We start from the raw sequence: 24,821 nt of genomic DNA on the forward strand, positions 1-24,821 counted from the left end.
TATATTTCAACTTGGACAGATGGTCGCCGCAGAAGGGGTAATAGAAACGGGAGCTTGGCGATCGTCCCAGCCAATTAGTGGGGCACGAGCCACAGCTGATTCCGCGCCGCCCGCGTCGCGTCTGCGGGTCCTTTCTTTGAAAAAGGCCCGGGCACCTCACTACAACTTCCCACTGCTGCGTCCGCTCAACAGAACACACAAACTCCACTCCGACCTTCGCCGTCAAAGGTCCTGCGGGAGCGGAGTGTCCCTCCATTCAGCAGAGCCGTCGCACCTGCCTTCACCGTCACTCGTTCTTTGGAACTCCTGCGGCAGGCTCACAGCGCATCTTTCTCGGCCCTTCGCGGCAGTAGATAGAATCGCTCGTAGATAATCGTGACTCAATCCACTGCTCTGCTTGCTCTGAATCACCCCGCGCGGGCGATGCCCAGAGGCTGCCAGTAATTGTGGGAGAAGGGCTGGCGGCTGTCTGTCGGACATCATGGCCGAAATCCTTGAGCGCATCAAGTAAGTCAATGCCCTTGCTATAAGCTTACAGCTCTTTAACCGCGTATCCCGCGTAGTCAACTCAAAACCCTCCCTGCCGAACAGCACCTGTTTTGCCCGCGCATCGGAAACGATGATGGATCCGTCTACTTCGACGAAGACATCGCGAACCTCGAACCGCAGAACGACCCCGCCTCGGAGCGACAACGCCGGCAGAAGATAAAGGAGGCCGAGGAGCGGAAATGGGTCGCGCTCGAGGCCCTGCAGATACTGGCATATGACGGAGACGATGCGAAACCACACAAGGACTGGCTGCTGCCACGCCTGGATGCGCTCATGATGTCGTGCGATGTCTGCGTCAGGGTTTTCCACCAGTCCAGGGCTGAGTGGAAGAATAGACTGGTAGAGTGCGTGGAGTCTATCGCTACACAAAATTCCCGCTGACAAGACCAGGGCATTCGACGAGGACATGGTGCTCGAATTCTTGCGTGGCGTCGACGGCCACTCCCTGAAACGCATCCAGCGAGGGCTGGACGAAGCGAATGCTGTGCTCCGCGATGCCGATCCAAAGCAACGCACCGTGCGACTTATCCCCAATGAAGCGACCTATGCCTTCTTCGAAGCGCTGAGCTGTGACGCCCTAATACGCAATGAAGAGCTCCTCCAGCAGCACTTTGACTCCCCCTTCCAGCTTGTGCAGACGAAGAAGCGCCTGAAGCTGCAGACATTTCTTCCCGCCATGACCCAATTCCTCTTTTGCAAGAACGAGCATCGCCAAAATTGGGCCGCCGTTTCGTGGTCCACATCCAAGAGAAACATCCTCCAATCGGAGTTCGATTGGGCGGTGAGGGATCACCTGGTGGATGCAATGATGAGGGTGCAGATGAGCAACCTCGATCTTCCCTTTGTCGCCACATACTGGAGCGGAGTGAGGCTCATCGTCAATAAGCTTGACAAGGAGCTCATCACTAACTCGGTCCGGGGTCTTGAAGGAGACTTTTACCGGCTCCTCCTAGATCACCTTTCACTCAACTCAGAAGGCTTCCTCGATCTCATCGCTACCATGAAGATGCTTCTCGAGAAATCCTCGACCGACTTTTGGGACGCAATGGATGCCATTACACCGTCCACAGCCACCATAGTAGAGCAAGTGTTCAACAGCCCCGTCCTCAAACAACTCCTGCTTGCAGCTACGGAAGAGAGTGAAGAAGATATGAGTAATCTCAACGAAGCATTCAGCTGGATCACCCCGTTCATCTCCTCCATCAAGCCCGCAAATCTCACGCCAGCCGTCCGAGCGTTCGCTAATGCGCTTTTGGGGCGCTTTCAATCCGACCGCTTTTCGCGGGCGTCAAGAGCGTATTGTTTTAAAGAGGGTTTGCGGGTGCTAGACCACGCTTTCCGGAGGATGTGCGAAGGCAAGACCTCAGCAAACTTCGTGGGTCAGCCGACTGTCAACGGAATGCTGGAAATAATGTCAACACACATTGAGCTCATTGTGACCAGCCTGAAGCGCTTGCGGGATATGCCCGACCAAGAAGACTTGCGCCTTGCTCTGTCGATGATTCAGCATGCCTTCCAGCTTGAGTCGCAATCGCTCCTCGTCGAAAGGCAATTGATATCCGCACAAAAGCCTTCGCCTACTGAGACGCCGCCGTCCAGCCCGATATGGAAGACCATCCTCAAAGCTATCGATGCCGAAAATATCGACCTCGCCACACATCTCCTTATCGCTGGAAGGAACCTGATCGGTCTGGAGCCATTGTCTATGAAGGCTGGTGTTGACAAAGTGCCTCCGACAGTTCGGCATTTCAATAATCGATTCACCCTTCTATCGCAGTCGATAACCGACGTCATTGTCCGGCTGGCAGAGTTTGATCCGGCAAAGCTCAATGCCTTATTCGAGCAGCTTCCTGCCGCCAGTGCTGTTGTGTCTTCACTCTTCTCATCCACAGAGGATACACGAAGCGCCTCTATCGAATTACTTAAGGTCATCACCGCTCAAGACGAACGCCGAGACGCATTGCAGCACATTTTCCGAGCACACTACAAGAACGTCCTTCAGGGCATCTCAGACTCTTGTCGTCAAGTTATGCGCAAGAGAGCGTTTGCTCCTGCGCCTGCCCTGATCAGGACATGCTCAGACATCATTGACGTGATGTGCAACTCCCAGGATGGTATACTCCGCTCTCGAGATATCGCTTCCGGAGAGGCTGGGGTCACAATGAATTTCTGGAAGAATTTGTGGGATACTCTCACCATGATCTTCGCGACTACAGAAGCCTGGAGCAATTTAGGCTTCTATGAGAAGACTATGATGATGAATTTCTGCCGAGACACTATGCAGTTCGCCGACCAACTATTCGATCAATGCAGTATCTTTGCTAGCGCGTTGAGGAGCTCTCTGACGGATGATAACGACAAGGCAGGCCGAAACAGGCTCCTCAAAGAGCTTCTGGAGCTCCCAGCGAGTTCTATGGCGGAAGTGAAGAAATGGCTACGCCTCCGAGACGAGTTCCTGTCCAGCAAGTCCGTCACGCTCATTAGCAAACTCCTTGTCCGTCTGCATGATGTGTCTATCGAAATTGACGCGGAGACACTCCAGTATATGGAGGATGTGCTCACGAACAAGATTCGGGCTAAGCTCAGCATGCAGCAGCAGGCCGAGCTGCAACGAGCTCTAGAGACCCATCTTGGTCGCGCTCTTCTCAAAGAAGAAGAACCCGTCAAAGAACAAAAGCAGGTCTCTTTGAGCAAGTGGATGTCCACAAGCACGAGCACAACAAAGGAATCAGATGCACGTGCCAAGCTTATGGCAATGCTCACTCCTGGGCAGGCTGCTTTTGCTGAGAAGCGGGAAGCCCTGAAGGCCAGAGAAGCCAAAGCTACGAAGCAGGCACAGGCGGACGAACAGAAGAACGCCGCCCAAGCAGAATTCAAGAGGAAACGGCAGCTTGAGATTGAGAAGCAGAAACAGGAGCGAGCGGTTGCTATTGCCAAGGCGAAGCAAGCCAGGGGTCTCTCAGCCGCTACCGCTGAAGCAGGGTCTGGATTAGAGGGCCTGGGCGTCTTGGGCAAGGACCAGGCTCCGAAGGGCGAGGGCCTCATGCATTCTTCCGATGAGTCCGACGATGAGGGTGACTTTGACGAGGACCTCTTCGGCATCAAGAAGAACAAGGTCAAGACAGGACCGAAGACCAATATCATCAATGAGGTCAAGGTTCAAATGCCGGTGAAGAAGCGAAGGGTGCAGCGGTCCATCAAGGACATGCGTGCACGTCTCGCTCCTGATCTGTCTCCCCTTCATAAGGTCATCCTTGGGTGGGACTATTTCCACGAGGGTGATTTCCCGCCCAAGTCGAGGACAGACATCTATACAGCGGTCCCGAACACCTTCCGAACCCCGAATGATTATCAGTCAACGTTCGAGCCCCTGCTCACACTCGAAGCCTGGCAAGGCTTCGTCAAGGCCCGAGAAGAGAACCAGGCGAAACCCTATGAGATCAAGATCGTGTCGCGAGCGAGTGTGGATGCCTTCCAAGAAGTTAGCAGTACCATGACTCACAACGAAAACCGAGATTTGAATATCTCCGAGGGTGATATCGTACTACTGTCAAAATCGAAGCACCCGTCAGGTCAGGATCCGCATTGTCTCGCTAGGGTGTTTCGTGTGCAGCGCAAGCAGGCTCATATCGAAGTCTCCTACCGCGTTATGCCGGGAAATCTATTACAGTCTGCTCTGGTACCGCATGGCGCGGTCTTCGGGACCAAGATCCAGTCTATTACGCCACTAGAGCGTGAATATGGTGCCCTTCTGGGACTGCAATACTACGACCTCTGCGATGAAATCTGCCGAGCGAAGCCATCACCGCTTTTGACCTACAGGGACAGCCAGATCGACCCACTTGTTTCAAACTATAAGCTCAACAAGGCGCAGGCGAAGGCGGTCAAATCAGCGATTGACAACGATGCTTTCACGCTGATTCAAGGGTATGTTCTCTCTGCGCCCTGCCAATAGCATTTGCTGACATATTTGTAGTCCACCCGGTTCGGGAAAGACAAAAACAATCGTGGCTATCGTGGGTGCCATCCTATCGGATAGCCTCCGACATCGTGGTACAACCATTTCAGTCTCAGGCCAATCTCGTTCCGATAACGCCCCGAAGAAGTTGCTCGTTTGTGCTCCTAGTAACGCCGCCGTTGACGAGTTGGTCATGCGTTTCAAGGATGGCATCAAGACGTCGAGTGGCGAGGAACGTAAAATTAATATCGTGCGTCTAGGCCGCAGCGACGCAATCAATGCTAACGTCCAAGATGTGACGTTGGAAGAGCTTGTGAGCAAGAAGCTCGGCGTGAGTACTAATAAAGACAAGGACGCTGAGGCCACGCGTAAACTCTTCCAAGACCACAAAGCGGTATCAGAACAGGTTCGACAAGCGCAAGATCAATTGGCGTCCGGAGAGGTTAAAGGTCAGGAGGCAGCCAAGCTGCAAGATGACCTCCACGCTCTCCGCCGACAGAAAGCGCTGCTCGGCACTAAGATTGATAATGCGAAAGACAATGAGAAGCTTGCTAGCCGTAACGCCGACCTTAACCGACGGCGGGCACAAGAGCAGATTCTGGGCGAGGCCCACGTCATCTGTGCTACGCTCAGCGGTAGTGGTCACGATATGTTCCAGGGTCTCAGTATCGAATTCGAAACGGTCATCGTCGACGAGGCTGCGCAGTGTGTGGAAATGAGTGCTCTTATTCCTCTAAAGTATGGATGCGCAAAATGTATCCTCGTCGGGGATCCGAAGCAGTTGCCTCCGACCGTCTTTTCAAAAGAGGCCGCTCGGTTCCAGTACGAGCAGAGTTTGTTCGTCCGCATGCAGAAAAATCACCCGGACGATGTGCACCTCCTGGATACGCAATATCGCATGCATCCGGAAATCAGCTTGTTCCCCAGCCAGACTTTCTACGACGGCAGGCTACTGGACGGAGGCGACATGGCAGCTCTTCGTAAGCGACGCTGGCATGAGAGTTTGCTCCTGGGCCCCTACCGATTCTTCGATGTGCAGGGTCAGCATCAAGCTGCGCCCAAGGGTCACTCGCTCATCAACATTGCGGAGATCAACATCGCTCTGCAACTGTACCGTCGTCTTACCTCGGACTATCCACAAGAAGACTTCAAGGGCAAAGTCGGCATCATCACACCCTACAAGAGCCAGCTGCGGGAGCTGAAGGCTCGCTTCACTACTCAATACGGTCCGCGCATCACGGAAGACGTCGAGTTCAACACGACGGATGCCTTCCAGGGCCGAGAGAGTGAAGTCATCATCTTCTCCTGCGTCCGAGCCTCTCCCGCAGGCGGCATCGGTTTCTTGCAGGATATTCGCCGTATGAATGTCGGCCTGACGCGTGCAAAGTCGTCATTGTGGGTTCTTGGTAACTCGCAGTCCCTTGTCCGTGGAGAATTTTGGAGGAAGCTCGTCGAAGATGCGAAGCGTCGGAATCGCTATACGGAGGGTGATCTTCCTAGGATGCTGAACAAGCATTCGAGCGCTTTCCCTGCACCGCCGGGCATGTACGCTGTCCCGGCTCGTCCACGTATCAAGCAGGAGCCGCAGTCTGCGCCTATGAGCCGCACAGGAAGCAATCAGTCCTCAGGCTCATCAGGCTCGGACTACAAGAAGCTGATCAAGCAGGAGATCAAGCAAGAACCAGCGTTCCTTAGCAACGGCAAGCGTAAACTTAGCAGTGATGACAGCAACGAGGATGTCGAAATGGTGGACGTCGATATGCAAGATGCGGATTCTGACGCCGCGGCTTCGAATACGCTGAATGGAAGCGGTAGTGATGGGTCGACGCCGGCCAATGCTTCGGACACAGCACGTAAGAGTGTTGGTATGGCGGATGGCGTCAAGAAACCTTCATCTGACTCTGCTTTGGGGCCCCGACCGGGTGATATCGTCGGAGGCATGAAGCAGCCCAAGATTAGGAGGAGGCCGCGTGAGCCGCCGAACCCGCTGATTAAGCCCAAGAGGCAGAAAATGGGGTAGAGGCTAGGGCCTATGGCCGCAGGGGAACGCGTGGGGGAAAACGTGAGTTTGGAATGAACGAGGCCTTTCATTGTCTACTTGCATGCCGTTTCAATGGCAATGGCGTTTGGGAGTGCGCTGTGCGTGGGCTAGCGCTCGACGGGCATTTGCATGGCGTTTTGTATTAATATATCTCGTGCGGATGGCCGCGGATGCTTTTACTAGATGCGGCATGGAGGATTAGGGAACTCGTGGGGTTAGGTAGCCTCGTCACCGCTTGCCTTCGGCGGCGTGGTGGCTGATATTTTCGATTGGCGTCATCTGTGACATTGACACGCAGCTTGTCCTCCGTCCACGGCTACGGGGACGCGTCCTTGTGCTGCTCGCTTCGCTTCTGTGCTGTGATTCTTGGACGGCTTTGAAGCGAAGCGTTTCTGTTTCCTCCATCTAGGGAGCGTCGAGTCGAGTCGACTCCGTCACTCGAGCCATCCCCAAGATTTATCAAGAACGCACATCTTCTTCGCCAACATCACCACAACTGTCTCTACTCCGCACTGCACAAGGTACCCTATTTCCAGCCTCGCGCACACGCACCCTGCCGCCGACCCGAAACGAGTGTGTTGTACAACCCCTGCGTGCCGACGTGCCACCGCTGGTTTTGGTGCTACAGTACATTCCAGCGGTCCAATTGCCGTGCGTAGCTAGGTTTGCTCTCGACGCCTCCCTCCTCTCGATTCCTCCCCCCAGGGGCCAGATCAGATCAGCTCAGATCATGGCGCGATACGATAGTGACGGGTGCGCGATCATGGGTATCGTATCGTATCGTATCGTGCGTTTGTGTGCGTGAGGCTGGCTTGTAGTGGGGGAGGGAGGGCGAGGGAAGGGAAGAGTGAATGAATGACCGATGAAGATTCGTCGCCCTGGCTTCACTCCATCGGCAGAGTCAAGGTGAAACAGACAGAGAAAGCGAGAAATTTACCGCCCTGCCCAAACCATCTCCTGCCAAAGACGACGGAAGAGACTCGCTGTCAGCGCGCTGCTGTGCAACATCGCCGTAGCAACAGCGAGTCGAGTCGAAAGCCGTCGAAGGGGACTAACTGCAAGACGACGCGTTGCACGACAGGATTTTTCTTTCGCACCGCACCGTCGGGCTATTGCTTGGAGCAGCTACCTCGCCAGCCGGGTTGTAACGTCGACTCCAGGTCAGGTCCAGCTCCGGATCTGTTCCTCGATACATATCGCCGCGTTGTGGGTCGGATAACGGACGGCGACATCATCAGCACCAGCACCAGCAGCAGTGCAGAAGCTTCTTAGAAAAGGTCAGTAAAGCCATCCTTCCCTGCTTTCTTTCTACCAGCGGCGCTGCCAACGCCGTCTGGACCGGCGATATTGCTCTTTTGGAGGGAGACTTCGTCGTACTGGAGCCGCGGCTGCCAGCTTCGCGGTGCACTCCCGTGGTGTAACGTGCGACCTCTCGAGTGCATATACTGCATGTAAGTACGTACCGCACTGCTGACTGGCCGGCTGGCTGGCGGTCCCACACGCCCACGCTCACGCTCTCAGACCAGCAGTTCCTCCGGCACGCACGCTGTTGCATGCCCACGCTTTGGCCCATAGGTCCGCGCTCGAAATAGCCAGGCTGCAGCCTAGCTACTGCTTCTTTAAGCTGGCTGCTGTTGCGCCAGGCGGGACCGTTTGCTGGTGCCTGAGCTTTCTGCGAGCATTTCAACACAGCAAGCAGCCTCGACGTGTCTGACGACTTACATTCACCGATCATCATGATGGGCCATCCAGGAATCAGCGCGATGGAGTATGCTGGACGAAACGAGGAGGAAAACGGGAAGAAAACGAAGGACGGGAGGAAGAAGAAAAAGGAGTGGTCTCTGAAAGGACGCTTGACGCCGTCTACAGTTTCAGTGCAGGAGGAAAACCGTCCCCCCGCCACCGCGAGCGCAGAAAACCAAGCGCCAGACTTGCCAGACCAGCAAGGCGAGGAGATTGGCAGCATCCAGCAGCGCCGGCGTGGCACTTTCATCAACCACACTCCGCGCGACTTTGAGATTCGGACCTCGAAGCGAACGGAGGCCCAGTCTTCTACTGAGAGTTATTCTCGCCCGCACACCTCTTACCAGGGAAGCTCGGATATTAACACGCGTCCGTCGTCGAGACAGCATGGCCAAAACTCCTCGTTTGGGTCCTCGCATGCTGAGACCAAGTGCTATGGCGTCTCGGATTGTCCCGTCGAACTGGATTCTAAAGCGGTTGCGCGTGCCCACTCGGAGAACTCAGACTCGCGATCGTGGACGGCGAATGACGACTCCACTGAGATTTCCAAGGCTGATAAGAAGCCCGCTCAGTCGCCTACGGAGCCCACAGATACTTATGGTGGCGCACAAGAAGATGGTTCTACGGCGGTCGAGTTTCAGGGAGATAGCAAGCCACGTCGTCGTCAGACGCCTTTTAAGAACTCGAGTCCGCCGTCGACCTGCTCAACTCGGCACATGCCTTTGGAGCCATTGGTAGCACAGCATCGCCGTGGGCCGGCCATTAGCAAAGTGAGCGATCTGCCGCCTCAGCTACATGTTGATCAGGTTGCGCAGCTCTCGACGGACAGAGCATTCCAGGAGTATTTCCGCGGTCAAGAAGGCACTCAGACGCCCGAGCAGAGCGCCATACATGGTGAGGTCCGGCCCATGATTAGGACGCCAGAAGTTCCGATTCCCAGTTCTCCCCTCGCCTTTCCAGCAGGGGATTTGAAGATCCCAAATGCGCCGGCCCCAGACCTCCCACATCGAAATCCAGAGCGCCTCATCGACCCGAGTACCCCCCATCTTCGTACCAGATCCGGACTCTCCTTAACTGGGGACTTCGCATCCGCCGCCAGGGGACAATACTCGCCATACGACAGGCAGCACGACACAGCATCACCAACCATGCCCAGGAGTCGCGGACACACTCCAGCAGCGCAAAGCAGCAGAGCCGACTCATCCGCACAAGGAGGCAAACTGGCCCCACCAATCCCAAGCCACGAACAGCTCACCGCCAGCACCGGTCTGAGCGACCTGTGTTTCTTCCTCAAGAACTCTGGCCCGCCGCCAGCGCTGCCGGCATTACCGCCCAGGAGTACGCCCCAGAAGAAAGGGAAGTCTGGCTTGAAGGTATTCAAGGTGCGCAACAGGATGTCTTCCGTCGTACGGGTGAGCTCCATAGGCCCACAGCAAAGGAGCAAGGTTGCGCCATCCCTGCCTGCCTGCGCCCGACAGACGTCGACGACGGGAGGAGCCAAGCACATTGAGATTGTGGTGCCGGCCGGGGATCAGAGGGGCACAGTTCCCGTCAACGGAGGCGCTGTCTCCAAGCGCGTCTCGATTGCATGGACGGACGAGATGCTCAGCCCGCTGGCGAGCCCGGCAGTCGAGGCTGCCATATCCGGCCGTCGCCAGGACCCGTCGTCTCCCTCTCCGCCTCCGCGCGGTAGTCCCAGGAACCCGCGGAAGCCGCCAACGCCTCCGAGGCTGGTGCCCGTCGACCGGCACCCGCTGGCGTCCAGGGAGGAGCAGACGCGGGCCAGGAAGCTGCGGGATCTGGAGAGGGTGAGGGGCAAGGGGGATGCGGGTGCCGGCGCTGGGGCTCCTCGCCGCTCGACGGATTCCATCGAGCGGCTGGGCGAGGCGATGAGGCTGGTGAGGGATGAGACCGTGCAGCTGCGGGGGCTGAACGCGGAGTTGACGGCGGCGCTGGCGAGGGTCTTGGGGGTGGAGGATACGGGGCCGGAGAGGGTGCTGGAGGCGTTTAGGGAGAGGTGTGGGTAGGGGCCGGGGAGGAGCGGGTGCAGTGTAGTAGTAGGCCTCTGTGGAGAATTAGAATCAAGCACGTTGAGGTGAGATTGCTTGCTAGCTTAAGCATTGTGACCTGAAGGTCTTCAGGATGGGCTATCCCGAGGTGAAAGGATTAACTTATTGAACGTGACATGCATGAAAGTTGGACGGTTGATGGTGCATTGAAGCACCCTAGGATATACTATCCCAGCACCAATGAGGTCATCAGGGGTCCGTGAGGCCGGTTCGGAGGCGTGTGCTAATTTTAGCCCGCCGATTGGTTCCTCGCGGACAATTCAGCTGGTCAGCAAACAACAGCCAGCCATTGCTCCACAGCTCCCCACGACCTCTCTACCTCGCATATAACCCCAATTGCACCTCATATCACGAAATTGAACCTCTCTACAGCTGCTCCCTTCGACCGCCCTTCCCAAAGAAGCTATACTTCCGCCTCACCGCCGCTGCGAAGCGAGCCCCGCATACCGATACAAGCTTCTGAGGCTCCCACGCCGTGCGGCTTGAAAGCGGTGCGTGTAAACAAAACGCGTAACAGACTTTCTACAGCTTTGAAGAAGGGAGGGAAACGGCGAAGAACCACCCACAATGTCTCTCCAAAGCCCCGTCACCGACCCCACGACGCCGCTCTTCAGCACCTCGCTCATCTCGCCGGAGGTTGTGGCCCAGCTGCCCGAGGGCTATACGTGCAGGCCGCTGCAGCGGGGCGACTATCACAATGGGTTTCTGGATGTGCTGCGGGTGCTGACGACGGTGGGGGATGTCACGGAGCAGGTATGCCGCCCTCTCTCTCCTCTCCTAACACAAATCTCCCAGCCCTCCTCTACTTTAGCTACTACGCAAAACACCCGCTAACCTCGCAGAACAGCAATGGAACGACCGCTACGAATGGATGTCGCACCGCAACGACGAGTACTTCCTGCTGTGCATCACAGACAACGCCGCGCGCGTCGTCGGCTGCGGCGCGCTGATCGTCGAGCGCAAGTTCATCCACAACCTGGGCCTCGTCGGCCACATCGAGGACATCGCCGTCTCCAAGGACCAGCAGGGCAAGAAGCTCGGGCTGCGCATCATCCAGGCGCTGGACTTTGTCGCCGAGAAGGTCGGCTGCTATAAGAGCATTTTGGATTGCTCGGAGGCGAATGAGGGCTTTTATGTTAAGTGTGGGTTTCGGAGGGCGGGGCTGGAGATGGCGCATTATTATGGGGGTGGGAAGCCGAAGGGGGGGTTGTAAGGGAGGGCTAGGGGCTGGGGCTAATGGAAGGACGGCGGATTGGGAAGGGCGTTCGCATTGGAGGTGTTTGGAAAGAACATGGGTTGGAATTGGCATACCTCTTTGAGAGAAGGGATGGATATAGAAAGTGATAGACAAACCGCGCCCTAGCACGGCAAGCATGACATTGTGCTTCCCCCTAAACGATGTCGGGTTGGCTTAGATGCGGCAACACGGGCTGCGATGACGGAGCCCAAACACCATACAGCAAACACTACAGTTACCACCAACACATATCGTCCGACAGGGCGCTGGAATAACGAAAACGAGAAAACCGAAAACTAGCTGTGTCTCCAGGAACCAGAAATCGAGAAACGAAGGAGCGAGCCATTGAAAACGGCCGCCTCTTACCTCAATCCGAACTCAAGATATCCCCTTCGCGGGATGTCTTTAAATTTTTTTTTTCTTTGGCAAGGTGAGACGAGACATTCACGTACGTGCAGGAGTAGAGACATATGTCAAGGCAGGACAGAGTTTGATTGATTGAGCAGCGTGCTACTATTCTATTTGCAACCCATTTAGTAGCCTAAGGTTAACAAGCTGACCCCTCCCGTCTCCCGGCTCGTTCTCACAGTCTATCATCCAATCATCTGATAGACGCAGCTCCACTACAATGTCCAATTGATGGAATTCGGCAACGTCCGGGCTGCTCGTCGGAGACGAATGGGCGAAAATCTCAGCGCGTTGCTCGTCAATCACCGCGCTGCGCTGCTCGACGAGCCTTTGAAGGCATGTAACCAGCACCCATCTCCCGCTAGTGAGCTGACTTGGTGCTTCATCCTTGGGTGACTCTGCGAACGAGTACCTCGTGGATGCACCCCTAGTATAGGTGGCCTTGTATAGTCTGCTGGCTCCTTGATGGTGGGCGTTGTCGAGCTTAACTGAGCCTGTGGAGGGGAGGAGGCGGCGTGCGGGAGGGAGAACGAGTCGCCTCTGCTGATGTCGCGAGAGATGTCCATGTGCAGTGGCACCTGCAGTTCTGCTGGAACATCACGGGCTCGAGCCTTTCTTGCTCAGCCCGCGACCTCTCTTGCTCTTGCTCGACTCTTTCTCTCTCTCGTCCTCGCCACGCCAGGACGTTAGAATCTCTCGAACTTTCTGATGCGCCCGAGCGATCGCTTCGGTATCCTCATGATTAAGAGACTTGAACAGCGTGTACCGATCGCGGACATAGGCATAAATTATGATCTCTTTACGGTCCAGAGCTGATTTTCCGGTGACTCCAGGACAATCTGAAGAAATAAGGCGGTGGAGTTCATCCTTATCGGCAGGAGGAGCCTTGGGGTATTGCTTGTTAAGATCCCGCGACAACTCCCTATCAAGCCTTGCTCTTTTTACCTTAAATTTGGACTCTGCATCCTCAAAAGCATCCTTCGGGACATAGAGGCCTATTTGCGTTGCAAGCCTTTTCCGACTTTTAGGGCGGTAGACAGCATATAATTTCTGCGCGAGCTTGCGGCAGTTCAGAGTAATGAAGACATTACCTGAGGGCACGAACACGTATCCCGGAGGCGGATCGCACGGGATGAATGCAATCTCCTCTCCATGTTTATTTCTGTAGACCCTGCGATCGGTATCCTTGGAAGCAGTGGAGAGACTTCGGTTCTGAGCGAAAATATTGTTGGGCTCGGAAACCAGTTTGGACCTCGCAGTGCCGAGGGTCGCTGCCGACATCCTCTGCGATAAGTGTCGTGTTAGGAGCGAAAGGCGAGACATCTTTTAGTTTGAGGTGAGTACTCTGGCCCCAAAGTGCGAATTGAGCGATTCTGTACGTTGTAGTGATTGTTTCCGCCGATTACCACGACTCGCTGTTCAATGCTATGAACTGGTAAGCTGAAGGTATTTTAGTGGTTGGAATGATTACAGTTACCTGAAGCTAGACTGGCTTGGGGTTGTAGATAGCACAGGATATACTGTAGGAGTAGCCGCGAAAGGTGTTGCGCGCTGGAGAATGCAGGGATTTCTGGTTGCCTGCCGCGGCCCTAGGTGGGGCTAAGGCGAATCAGGTAGTCAGGTCGTGAAGGACTAACTGAGAGTGCACATGTGCCATTAATCGAGTGCGAATCCATCAGGTGCAGGAGCGGGGACGAGTTGGCGAGGCAAATTACCTAGGAGGGCCGGGCACGGAAGAACTGCGGGACCGACGGCGGCTTGGCGTCAGTCGACTCTACCTAGCACGCCTAAGCCTGATAGCACACAAAACAATTGTGTATAAGTATTCGCGCTGGTCGCTTTCTGTTGTATTCGCGTAGCAACAACTCGACCCCACCAGGCTGCAAAGTTGCGACTGAAGTTTTCACGTCGATTGCAACCAATCAATCAAAGTCAAAAGCAGCAGAGATCCGGGAAACTAAGAAAGAAGAGCAATCAATCATGTCAAAAGGCGATTCGGACTCCGTAAGCGGAAACTACGACGAGGCGTGCCATATTCCCTCCAACGAACCGCACGGGCGAGATGCGTCACCTGGGCATATCTCTGGGAGCGAAGCGAACGGCTCTTCATGCATTGATGGTGATATCAAATTCGAGCCCGTTGATCTCGATAAAACACCTCTCATTGACTCCGGACTTCCGCCCGAGATCTGGACCATCGTCCAATGCGCACCCGCAAACTTTGCGCCGCAGTACTTTCTCGACGTCAGCCGCAATTTGCTGGAGAACCCGAACCTGACTGCCTCCCACCTATCCAGGGCGGAGTTGTCCTACAAAAGCTTTACTGATGCTTCGTACAACCCGGACGCGAAGCATCCACATGAGCTGGCTGACATTGTCAAGCACCTCCAGGCCGGTCATCAACCACGGATCATTCCTGGCGGTTTCCCCGGGTACGCACTTGAGTGGACGGTGGTGAGGAAGCTCATACCGAGGAATCCTAAGTTAGATGCGCAATTGTTACAGACTTGCCATTTATACACCTCTGCCGAAGAGGTCACGGTGCGAGACAAGGATGGCAGCTGCGGCAAGATTGAGGCAGAACGATACCTTGTTGTCTACTTACCGCATGCCTCAGATCCTCAATCCATTCCTTTCTACCATCCAAAGGTACGTGGAGTAGCAATCTTGTACACCTTCCAGCCCAATGCTCCTTCGGGCACTGCTCCGGGTACACTCTCGATATACTACGACCTCTTTCCCGACAATCCGCTAGACAACCGAATGTCGCGCACAGCTCTCAAAATGCTCGAAATCATCCATAAGCACTCCCGTGGACGTATGCAAGGGTACCAGAAGCGCGTCCATCACGACATGATAATCCCGCAGAAAACCTTCCAGGACACGTACGTTTACCTGAAGGGCAAGTATGCTAAGGATCTGATCGAGAATTGGGTCGAGCAGACTCCGGCGAACAAGCATGTGTTTGAGGATTTGGGAATTGCTGCCTTTCTTATTGAGTTATGGTCGGAGATGTACGGCGGAAACCCGCCACAGGAGAGCGACAACTCGACGAAGGATCAGGCAAACGTAAGCGCAGATTCTTCTGCGTCAGCTCTTGCCATAGCTTCGCAGCAACGTCGTCTGAAAGCCCAGAGGTCCTTCCCAGGTTTCGTCGACATCGGCTGCGGCAACGGCCTCCTCGTCTACATCCTTAATAAAGAAGGCTGGACCGGCTGGGGCTTCGACGCGAGAAGGCGGAAGACATGGGCCACGTTTGGCGAAGATTACCAGAATCATCTGAAGGAAATGCTGCTTGTCCCCGAGATCCTCGACACCAGCGACGGCCAAGACGAAGAACCCGAAACCGTCTCCGGTGCTCCCCCATCCCACAACGGCATCTTCCCCCCAGGAACTTTCATCGTCTCCAACCACGCCGATGAACTCACGCTCTGGACCCCGCTCCTCGCCCACCTCTCCTCGTCTCCCTTCATCGCCATCCCCTGCTGCAGCCACAATTTCGGCGGGACACGCTTCCGTTCCCCTCATCACTCTGGCTACTTTGCCTCCTCTACCACGACCTCACAAAAGCAGCCTTCCGCGTACGCCTCGCTGTGCAGCTATACCGCTTATCTCACCACCATTATGGGGTATGAGTGGGAGAAAGAGCATCTGCGGATCCCTTCGACACGCAATGTGGCCATTATTGGGAGGAAGAGGACCAAGGGTGAGAAGGTGAACGGAAGCTTGGAGGATAAGCTGGCGTTTGTGAGGAGGATTGTGGAGGAGGAGATGGGTGGGGATACGTCGATTGAGCAGGTGAGGCTGCAGTGGTTGAAGAGGGGGAGTGGGCTGCTGAAGCCGGGGAAGGGGGGTCATTGAGCTTTTAGGATGCTTTGCTCCTTGCGATGATGATTTCCTGCCAACCGTACAACCCAGTATATCGAGTTGCCCTACGACAGTGGCTCAGGCTGGAAGCTATCTGGGCTGAGTGGAATGACCTCAATATTCTGAGATATGGTGTAGGTCAATGAAACAGCTGATCCCACTTGCCCAAGCGCACATTGAGGCCCGGACCATCCGATGACTTGTTCCATTATCTGCATCGCATCCGAATCGAACGCTGGTGTAGAGAAGCCGTGACTTCAATCTCGTGCATCGTCCGCGCGTTCAAGCTCTGCAACAGCTTCCATGGGTCGGAGATGGCCGCCGGGGAATTAACGTGGGATGAAAGGGAGCTCGCACGGATACCCCGCGTTATCGCGTCTCACTCACGCCATGACACGAGCGTCCAACCTGCCCATAATACGCCCACACACCCGTGATCGTTTGTCCCGATCATGACTCTTCCTTCTTTCTGCATCCACGCCCACAATGGCTTTGGCGGTGCAGCTCGGCGGATTGCAATTGCAGTCTGCACTCCAACTCGCACCATGTAGCTACCCCGCCCTGAGGGTCCTCTCCGGGATCACGACACGCAGGAGCGCTCCAACAGCTCTTACGGCTCGACGAAGCTTCACGACATCGCCGCGATGGCCGGCGCGCAGGAGCTGGGTTGCGCCGAGGGTTGTGAATGGCAGTATGATGAGGAGGCCGTTCGCGATGACGCCGAGACGCGAGTTGCATACCAGGGAGATGGATGAAGAGCATCTGCAAAGCCTCAAGGTAAACACGCAGAGATTGATGGAGGATATACACTATACCAGCCGATGGGGCACTGGTGAGAAATGGGGAGAGTATGGCAGCCCATTCTTTAATCTTTCGCAGGCTCAGCGACTGATTATGTGTGCAGGAAACCCACCGAAACGGGCGTGTCCCGCCTCGCCCTCTCGGACGCCGACAAGGAAGCCCGAGATTGGTTCATTCATGCCACTGAAGCTCTGGGTTGCCATGTAACCATTGACGAAATGGGCAATATATTCGCGGTCCGACCAGGCGTGAAGAACGACAAGCCGCCGACTTTCGTGGGATCGCATCTGGATACGCAGCCTAGCGGAGGGCGCTACGATGGCATACTGGGAGTCTGTGCGGGAGTCGAGATGCTGAAGGTGCTCGCGGATAACTGGGTGGAGACTGAGTATCCTGTGGGTGTCGTCAATTGGACAAAGTACGCGTTCTCCCCGCTCGAAGGACTACAAGCTGCTAATATTGAACCTTGCAGTGAGGAAGGCGCTCGCTTCCCCATTTCTATGATGTCGTCTGGCGTTTGGGCGGGCTATATTCCCCTCGACACCGCGCACAACGCCAAAGAAGTACACCCTGGCACCACGACGATGGGCGCTGAATTGAAGCGCATCGGCTACATGGGCAAAATGCCCTGCTCCCACGAGTCGATGCCCATGGCCGCTCACTTCGAACTCCATATCGAGCAAGGGCCGCTCCTCGAAATGTCCAACAAGAAGATCGGTGTCGTAACCGGCGTACAGGCCTATAAGTGGCTCCAAGTAACCGTAAAAGGGAGGGAGACGCATACCGGCACAACCGATCTGAAGAGCAGGGCAGATGCACTACTGACAGCTGCGAAGATGATTCTACACTCGCACAAACTAGCTACCGCCAACAACGCCCTCGCCAGCACCGGCATCCTGCACCTCAAGCCCGGCAGCACAAACACCGTCCCCGGCGAGGTAACCTTCACGCTCGACATCCGCGCACAGAGCGACGAAGCAGTCGCCAGAATGGAACACCTCATCAACCACGACTTCCACAAGATCGCCAGCGGCGAGAACGTCGGCGGCCTAAACCCCGGCTGCCCACTCGATGCCCTCAACACAGGCTGCACCCCAGGGCTCCCATGCACCGTCACCATCAAAGAGTTCTTCAAGTCTCCCGCTACAAACTTCAACCCGCTGTGCATCGACGCCGTTAACAGAGCTGCACACTCGGTGCTCGGGCCCGACTCCCAGGACCTGGTCATGGAGATGACGAGCGGCGCTGGGCACGATAGCGTGTATACGAACAAGCGGTGTCCGACGAGCATGATCTTTGTGCCGTGCAGGGAGGGCGTTAGTCATAACCCGGCGGAGTTTTGCAAGGACGAGGATTGTGCGCTCGGCGCGCAGGTGCTGCTTCAGAGCGTGCTGCGGTTCGATCGCATGAGGGAGGTTCAGCGGGTGACGTGGAAGCAAGAGCCGTATACCTTGGAGGATGTGCATGCGAGCGAGAACGCGAGGACTTGGGAGATGGATCGATGAGGTGCGTTTGTTCTTACGGCGAGGTTTCAATCCGGAAGCAGGACGGTGTGTCCGATGCTTAATCTCAAATTCAAGGGGGGAATATCTGGCGTACGTACAGCATCACGAGGCGTCTACAATGGATTTTCAATCATCTTTTCCTTGGACTGTGCCACTAAAACAGCTTCATAGTACATATTAAATCCAAATCCAACTCCGCATTCGGTCCCAATTCTACCCCTGTCATCCACCCACCCTACGACTCCAAATCCAACACAACCCTCCCCTTCAACTTCCCCTCCCACATCTCCCGAAAAACGTCCGTCAACTTCTCCATCTTCTCCACCCGATAATGCGTCTTAACAATGCCCCTCGCCGCAAACTCCAGCGTCTCAATCGCCTCCCTCCGATTCCCCACCGCAATCCCATGGATAGAAATCGCCTTCGCAACCAGCACCTGCGGCAGCGCGCTCGCAATCGGCACCGGCTCGCCCTCGGGGATGCCCACAACGCACACGCGCCCGCCGAAGCGCAGCAGCTCGACGCACGACGCGTACGCGGCGTTGTTGGCCGTGAGCACGAGCACGGCGTGCGCGCCCAGCCCGCCGGTCAGCGCTTTCACCGCGTCGGCGACGCTGTCGGTGCCGTCGATGGGGACGAAGTGCTCGGCGCCTGAGGAGAGGACTAGGTCCTTTTTCGAGGAGTGGTCGATGCCGATTACGCGGTGGCCGATGGCACGCGCGGAGAATTGGACGGCTAGGTGCCCGAGGCCGCCGCCGGCGCCGAGGATGGCGACCCAGTTGCCGGATTCGGCGGCGGATTTGCGGAGCGCGGAGTATACTGTGGGTGGGTGGGTGGTTAGGAGGGTTTGGAGAGGGAGGGGCCGAGGGGATGGGGGATGTTATGGAGTTCTCTCTCCTAGGATAGTTGCAGGAGAGTAGTGACAAGTGCGTGAAGAGTGCTCTTCTCGTTCATAGGGAACTTACCGGTTACGCCAGCGCAGAGCATAGGTGCTGCGGAGGCAGAGTCGAGGCCATCCGGGATGGGGGTTACGTAGTTTGCGGGCGAGAGGACGTATTGCTGGAAAGTGCCGGGGGTGTAGTAGCCCGAAATTTTCTGTGCACAAAAAAAGTCAGTCAGTAAACTTCTCCTCCTACTCCTCCTATACGGGATACCAGCTCTCCATCTCGCCCCAGCCCGGCCCACTCCTCTTTCTTCCCCTTTCTCCTCCTCAACACCTCCCCCACCTACTTTCCCAAGCCCGCCGGCGCACAATCCGTACGGTACTAAACTATACTCACCCCACTAAAGCACATAGCATCATGCCCCGCGCGACACGCCTCGCACGCCTCACAAATCCCCGCCATCCACTTAATTCCCACGCGCTGCCCCTCTTTGACGCCCGCCTGCTGCGTGCCCGGCCCCATCTTCACGATCTTGCCGACGCCCTCGTGGCCGCCGACTTGGCCGGGCTGCGTGGGGAAGGGCAGCATCGCCCAGCTGTTCATCATGACGCCCATGTCGGAGTGGCAGACGCCGGAGTGGGTTCTGGCGGAGAGGGGGGTTAGCTAGGTTTGGAGGGGGAGGGTTGGAAGGGGGGAGATGGGTGGGGGGAATTGTGGAAAGGGGGAAGGGGAAAGGGGAGGAGAAGGGGGAAACATACAGATTGATCAAAACTTCCCCCGGACCTGGCTCGGGCATATCCAGCTCCTCTATCTTTGTCGAGATAGTGCCTGGCTTGTCGTATACGATGGCTTTGTATTTCTTTGGAATGGCTTCTGAGGACGCCATTTTGCCTGTCTGATTGCCTGCTTCTTTGCTTTGCTTTGTTTTGCTTTGCTTTGCTTTGCTTTTCTTTGCTTTGCTTTGCTTTGCTTTCCGGTCTTGCTCTTTCCTCCCCAAAAACTTGAAATTTCCACAGAGGTAACAAGCTAGCCTAGCTAGCTATCTCTCTATCTCACAGCTGTAATCGAGAAGAACCCAGGCGAGAATCGAGCAGTACCCCCCTGCGGATCAAATAGTACCAAACGAAGCAAGCGTGTTCCCAGAAAACGAGGACGATGAATACCAGACAGACGGACGGGACGGGACGGGACGTAAGAACGTGGAGCGGAAACGCGAACCAGAGAGAAAGATAGATTAGATAAAAAGATGTACTAGAAGCCCGCAACCGCGGGAGACATATATATCTCTACTTACCCCACACCCCTCTTACCAAGCACCCCTTCCCTCCCTTCTGCTACTATCCTTGAATCGGCCCTACGAGCATGCATGAAGGTGGGTACCCAGCTCGAGCATCCGCGGCCATCCCATCGTATGTGGTATAACGAACGAATCCTCGCACCGAGGTATCTACGCGTGTGGCGCCCCTGGTCGTCGGCATCGAGAGAGCTACCGAGCTACCCCTCTACCCCTCACCACCTACACTGCACATGTGGGGTTACGTCAGGAGCCGCCGTCCCGATTGATTGCGGGGATAACAAATGCCAAGTACGTACTGTATCTAGTAACTCCAAGGAACGGGAGCTAGATAAGGAGAGGGCGAGCTGACTCGATAAAGTGTCGTTGTCGTTCGTCAGGAGTTTGTTTTGACTCGGCGAACCAGCATCACATCCAGCAGAAACGACATTGGTGTTTGGATGTGCAAATTTAATAGCTACACGTACAACTCTTCCACGGACCCCAGATGCGCCAACTTAATACACAGCAACAACAGCAGCGGAAAGATCAAGATCAAGATCCCGCTCAGCGGCCGTCAAGCTCAAAATTTGGTATCTATCGTACAAGATTTACACATCATCTTCAGAAATTAGAGGGCCCACGCCCGAAGGAGGAAAAGAAGAAGAAGAGTATAAAGCCCGAACCAGGAACAACAAACGAGTAGAAGATATGGTAACCTCCTCCAACAAAAGTAAGACCAGATATCCCACAGTATAATTTTGTGTTCCCTATGCTCCTCTCCCTGTCCTGTCCCCCGGGACCCTACATGCGTATATGCCGTTGTTTGTCATGCCACATTGAACCATTACGGTGCTCCTAGAGACCGATAGACGTAGTAAAGAAATATGTGAAGAAGGTATGGATAGCTGATGCGATTATTCTACGCAGCCTGATTAGTGCAGAAGTGGCTGGCGAGGAGGTCGTCAGCGCTCGGGCGTTTCTCGTGGTCGATGAGGAAGGTCTGCGAGAGGAAAGCGCGCGCATCTTTTCCGGCGTGCTCTGGTATTGTTGGGCTGGCGTCACCGCTGCCACCGATCTTGAAGATCGCCTGGAGCTGCGTGCAATTGGGATGCGGGTGGCTGCCTGTAAACATCTCGACAATGAGACAGCCGAGCGACCAGATGTCAGCCTTGCGTGTGTACGCAGTTTGTCGAACGACCTCAGGTGCCATCCAGAAGACGGATCCCTGGAGTGAGACACGTTGAGCGCCTTTTTTGCCTCCGAGAGTGGACGCTTCCACACGCTTTGAAATACCGAAGTCGGAAATCTTAACGGAGCCCTTGTTGTCGACAAGAATGTTGGCGCCCTTGATGTCTCGGTGGATGATGTCCCGGGAGTGGAGGTATGAGAGACCTTGAAGAATTTGGCGGACAAAGTTCTGGATGAGAGATTCACCCAGCGGTCCGTAGTTGACCAGCATAGTCGCCACGGAGCCACCGGGGACGTACTCGAGGAAAATGTTGAGGTGATGGTCGTCTGAATTCGAGCCTAGGTATTGCACGATGTTCATGTGCTTGAGGTCCCGCAGGAGACCAATCTCGTGCTTTAGCGCCTCCACCATGTTTGTCTTCTTCTGGTCTATCTGCGAAGTACCCGAAGCGGACGGTAGTTCGACCTGTTTCACGGCCATGAGCTCACCAGTCACAGCGTGCAGGGCGAGGTACACGCTTCCGAAGGAGCCTTGTCCTATCAGGGCACCCTTCATGTACTTGACGTTCTCCCAAGAATCCTGTTCGAGGTACTGTGCGAGTTCGTCATCGTACTCTTCACCGTCCTCAGCGATGGCTTGCGAGAGACGTTTGTTCAGAGAATCACCATTCTCCGTGTTTCCAGTGCTGCTGCCAGCCAGACTGCTACCGCCATCGTCAAAGTATGACTGCATGGTGGTATGACCCTCGGGATCGGTCACGGCGACGCTGTCAGCGACACTCTCGCCGCCAAACGAGACGTACGACTTTCTGTTCGGCTCCAGCGGCGATTCTTCGTCGAGAGGCTCCAGCACGGAAGAAGCCATGGAATCCCGGAAGCCACTTTGCGCGGGTAGACCAAGCCTCATGACCGACAGCGGCCGAAGCGGCCGAGCCTGACCACCACCTTGTAGCCAGTTGTCGGCGATGGAGGGGAGAGGTGGGGCGTCGCGGAGGCTTGAGGCAACGCTGAAGTTCGAGGCCATGGACAAACGTGACGCTGCTCGGCTTAGACGACGAGACCGTCGAATGGACATTCGAATTGTCTTGTCGATCTCGTCCTTCTCAACATCTGGGAAGTATGAAGTAAGATCCGAAGTGATGAGCTCACTTGGAGGCCTGGCCCCGTAGAACTGCTTCAGCTTGCGAGCTCGTGCGGTGAAAATGGGTGATCTAGCAGGCCCCTCTAGGTCTTGGGCAGTGGAGTGTATATGACGTTCTCGCTCCCGAGCAGATGTAGGGGAAAGCGGATAGCTGACGGCGGCAAGTGACTCGCCGGTGATCTTCTCGATCTTTGCTTGACTCCTATTGCTCGCCGGGACGATGATGTTTTGTGTCTGCTGTAGGGTCTGCTGCTGGAAGATGCCGGCGGCCGTTTTGAGCTGCTCCTCTTCTGGCTCTCCAGTGTGGATCTTGCGGAGGATGAGGCGGCCTCTTTCGTGCCGGTTGGCATCTTTGCAGAGGCGGATAAGCTCGATGTCGCTCAAGCGGCGGCACAACGAGACTCTCGGCTCGGGACCGTCCAGAACATAGAAGCAGTAGTTCTTCACATGGGCTTCGTTCAGCTGTGCTTTCCTCAAAGTCTTGAGTACGATTTCATCCGCAGTCTTACAGCCCTCAATGTTCACAACTGATGACCTGCCCGTATCATAGATGACCCGGATCAAGGCTTTGTCTGGTGGGAGGATTGCGCTGTTGGTGGTGGTGTTATCAAAGCTCTGGGTGCCTCGAACATGATGGGCGAATCGGGCGGTTTGGGGAGTCTCAGTAGGTGTCGTTCGTGGGCCCGCACCGTAGCGAGAGGACATATTAGCGGAGCTGCTTGATGTGCCAAGTGGTTGGCTGGTGTATGACGAGGCGAAGTCTTTCTTGCCGCTACCCTTGGGGCTGTCCGTGCCGCCATAACGCTGAGATCTTAGACCGCGGTTCTCCTGGTCCACCAATGGAGAGCTGGGTCGAGATGGCGACTTGGAGCCGTATGCGTAGAGGTCAGAGGTGGTGATCTGGCGAGACATACGCTTCTCGGACCGCGAGCTTGTAGGAAGCGAGCGAGCAGAAAGTATAGGTCGCGGTGATCCGGACGAAGGCGGGGTGTATGCTGCATTGTCCAGCATTGCAAGGGATTGCTGAATCCAGTGTTAGACGCTGACGCAATGGTAAAACGCAGGACCACTTACTCTATTCGAGGACCGCTTCGAGGCCTTCTTGTACTCTTTGTTGCGGAGCTGCTTCGCCTGCGAGCCGATGCGAACACGGTCGCCCACCTTCTTGATGCCCATGTCCTTGAGATGGGTCTGGTCCATCTCCATCAGGTTCTCGCCGTTGATGTGGTTTTCTGGAAGGGTCAGCGGGGACTGGAACCGGGTCACTGGGGGACCTACTCTTGAAGAGCTCGACATATTGAGCGCAGTTGATGCGTTTCAGCCAGTCTCCGACTTTATCTTCGTCCCAATGTCTGTATCAGTCAGCACGGCGGTGCGAGCTAGATAGCGCGATCATCCTTACCTTACTGCATCCGGAGCATCGTATATCTCTGAGAACTCAGATTCGGTGGGCGAGGCGAAGAGGGAGGAGCGGTCTGCTCGCGTGGCCGAGGCATGAGTTCGGTAGCTGGACACGCTGGAGCTGTACTGGGCTGAGGGCTGTGATGAGGACCCCGGTAGAGAGGGCGGCGGGTAGGACGGCTTGGAGGCGAGCATGGCCATGCTGTCGAAGCGATGGACACTTATGGATACAATAGACGCTGCGCAGCGGAAGAGAGTGTCGGAGGGGTCGCTTCTCGTTTGTCGTTAGGTTTCTGGCTTGCTGCAAGCGCTCGTCTCAAGGACGCATGGTGTGTTCGCTCGCGGCAGGGACGATATGACGTGACTGTGGGTGCGCGTGTGGGTTCAGGAGACCTCGAGAGGCGGCGAGGTGCGGTCGTGGACGTTGCACGGCGTGCTGTATGCGTCTCTTTGCGGCGGCGGTCGTGGCCAGCTGTCGAGCCGGTGCTCGCGAGCGGAAGGAACGTGAGGAAGGTAGAGCGATAGGAAGTCGGGCGGGCGGGCGAGCAAGGCCGGCAAGTCGAGGGCCCGTCGTGAGCAGGGCGAGGGTGAGCGAGGAGCGGAGTGGATGCGTTGTTGGCTTTCGGCGGCCGGCGTGCAGGATGGGGAGCTGGGTCTTTCACCGCGCTCCTTTATTGCGAGACTGGGGCTGCGGGCTCGGTGGCGGGCACAACGCTCAGGAGCGAGGAAACAGACAGCGGTCTCACAGTCGAA

General features: G+C 55.9%; 8 protein-coding genes across 8 annotated transcripts; 5 read left to right on the forward strand and 3 right to left on the reverse strand.

Annotated features, from left to right (window-relative positions):
• Positions 1-180: 180 nt before the first annotated feature.
• BU26DRAFT_474300 (tRNA-splicing endonuclease-like protein) lies at positions 181-6,527 on the forward strand (the record flags this gene model as incomplete). The annotated part of the gene is made up of 4 exons (XM_033825499.1): positions 181-507; positions 564-893; positions 940-4,476; positions 4,526-6,527. The coding sequence occupies exons 1-4, from the start codon at positions 482-484 to the stop codon at positions 6,525-6,527; spliced, it is 5,895 nt and encodes a 1,964-aa protein (XP_033692417.1). The 5' UTR covers positions 181-481.
• Positions 6,528-8,284: 1,757 nt separating this feature from the next.
• Positions 8,285-10,318, forward strand: BU26DRAFT_499914 (uncharacterized protein; the record flags this gene model as incomplete). Its single annotated transcript, XM_033826445.1, has 1 exon — positions 8,285-10,318. The coding sequence occupies one exon, from the start codon at positions 8,285-8,287 to the stop codon at positions 10,316-10,318; it is 2,034 nt and encodes a 677-aa protein (XP_033692418.1).
• Positions 10,319-10,697: 379 nt separating this feature from the next.
• BU26DRAFT_474305 (acyl-CoA N-acyltransferase) lies at positions 10,698-11,573 on the forward strand (the record flags this gene model as incomplete). The annotated part of the gene is made up of 2 exons (XM_033825500.1): positions 10,698-11,113; positions 11,208-11,573. The coding sequence occupies exons 1-2, from the start codon at positions 10,928-10,930 to the stop codon at positions 11,571-11,573; spliced, it is 552 nt and encodes a 183-aa protein (XP_033692419.1). The 5' UTR covers positions 10,698-10,927.
• Positions 11,574-12,501: 928 nt separating this feature from the next.
• BU26DRAFT_43522 (uncharacterized protein) lies at positions 12,502-13,520 on the reverse strand. Its single transcript, XM_033824116.1, has 2 exons — positions 13,483-13,520; positions 12,502-13,430 (listed from the first exon to the last, which is right to left on the reverse strand). The coding sequence occupies exon 2, from the start codon at positions 13,326-13,328 to the stop codon at positions 12,603-12,605; it is 726 nt and encodes a 241-aa protein (XP_033692420.1). The 5' UTR covers positions 13,329-13,430; positions 13,483-13,520; the 3' UTR covers positions 12,502-12,602.
• A 327-nt stretch (positions 13,521-13,847) lies between these two features.
• BU26DRAFT_514103 (DUF1613-domain-containing protein) lies at positions 13,848-16,016 on the forward strand. Its single transcript, XM_033827761.1, has one exon. The coding sequence runs from the start codon at positions 13,986-13,988 to the stop codon at positions 15,864-15,866; it is 1,881 nt and encodes a 626-aa protein (XP_033692421.1). The 5' UTR covers positions 13,848-13,985; the 3' UTR covers positions 15,867-16,016.
• Positions 16,017-16,568: 552 nt separating this feature from the next.
• BU26DRAFT_414586 (amidase) lies at positions 16,569-18,178 on the forward strand (the record flags this gene model as incomplete). The annotated part of the gene is made up of 3 exons (XM_033823078.1): positions 16,569-16,720; positions 16,777-17,091; positions 17,146-18,178. The coding sequence occupies 3 exons, from the start codon at positions 16,569-16,571 to the stop codon at positions 18,176-18,178; spliced, it is 1,500 nt and encodes a 499-aa protein (XP_033692422.1).
• Positions 18,179-18,413: 235 nt separating this feature from the next.
• BU26DRAFT_474314 (alcohol dehydrogenase 2) lies at positions 18,414-20,320 on the reverse strand (the record flags this gene model as incomplete). Its single annotated transcript, XM_033825501.1, has 4 exons — positions 19,821-20,320; positions 19,459-19,705; positions 19,144-19,273; positions 18,414-18,997 (listed from the first exon to the last, which is right to left on the reverse strand). Exons 1-4 carry the CDS (start codon positions 19,946-19,948, stop codon positions 18,414-18,416), a joined length of 1,089 nt encoding a protein of 362 aa, XP_033692423.1. The 5' UTR covers positions 19,949-20,320.
• Positions 20,321-21,149: 829 nt separating this feature from the next.
• On the reverse strand, positions 21,150-24,388 carry BU26DRAFT_43581 (MAP kinase-like protein). The gene is made up of 4 exons (XM_033824148.1): positions 24,070-24,388; positions 23,946-24,019; positions 23,742-23,899; positions 21,150-23,690 (listed from the first exon to the last, which is right to left on the reverse strand). The coding sequence occupies exons 1-4, from the start codon at positions 24,267-24,269 to the stop codon at positions 21,258-21,260; spliced, it is 2,865 nt and encodes a 954-aa protein (XP_033692424.1). The 5' UTR covers positions 24,270-24,388; the 3' UTR covers positions 21,150-21,257.
• Positions 24,389-24,821: the final 433 nt, after the last annotated feature.

The sequence above is a fragment of the Trematosphaeria pertusa genome (assembly GCF_010094035.1).
Source record: "Trematosphaeria pertusa strain CBS 122368 unplaced genomic scaffold BU26scaffold_1, whole genome shotgun sequence".
Lineage (NCBI taxonomy): Eukaryota > Fungi > Ascomycota > Dothideomycetes > Pleosporales > Trematosphaeriaceae > Trematosphaeria > Trematosphaeria pertusa.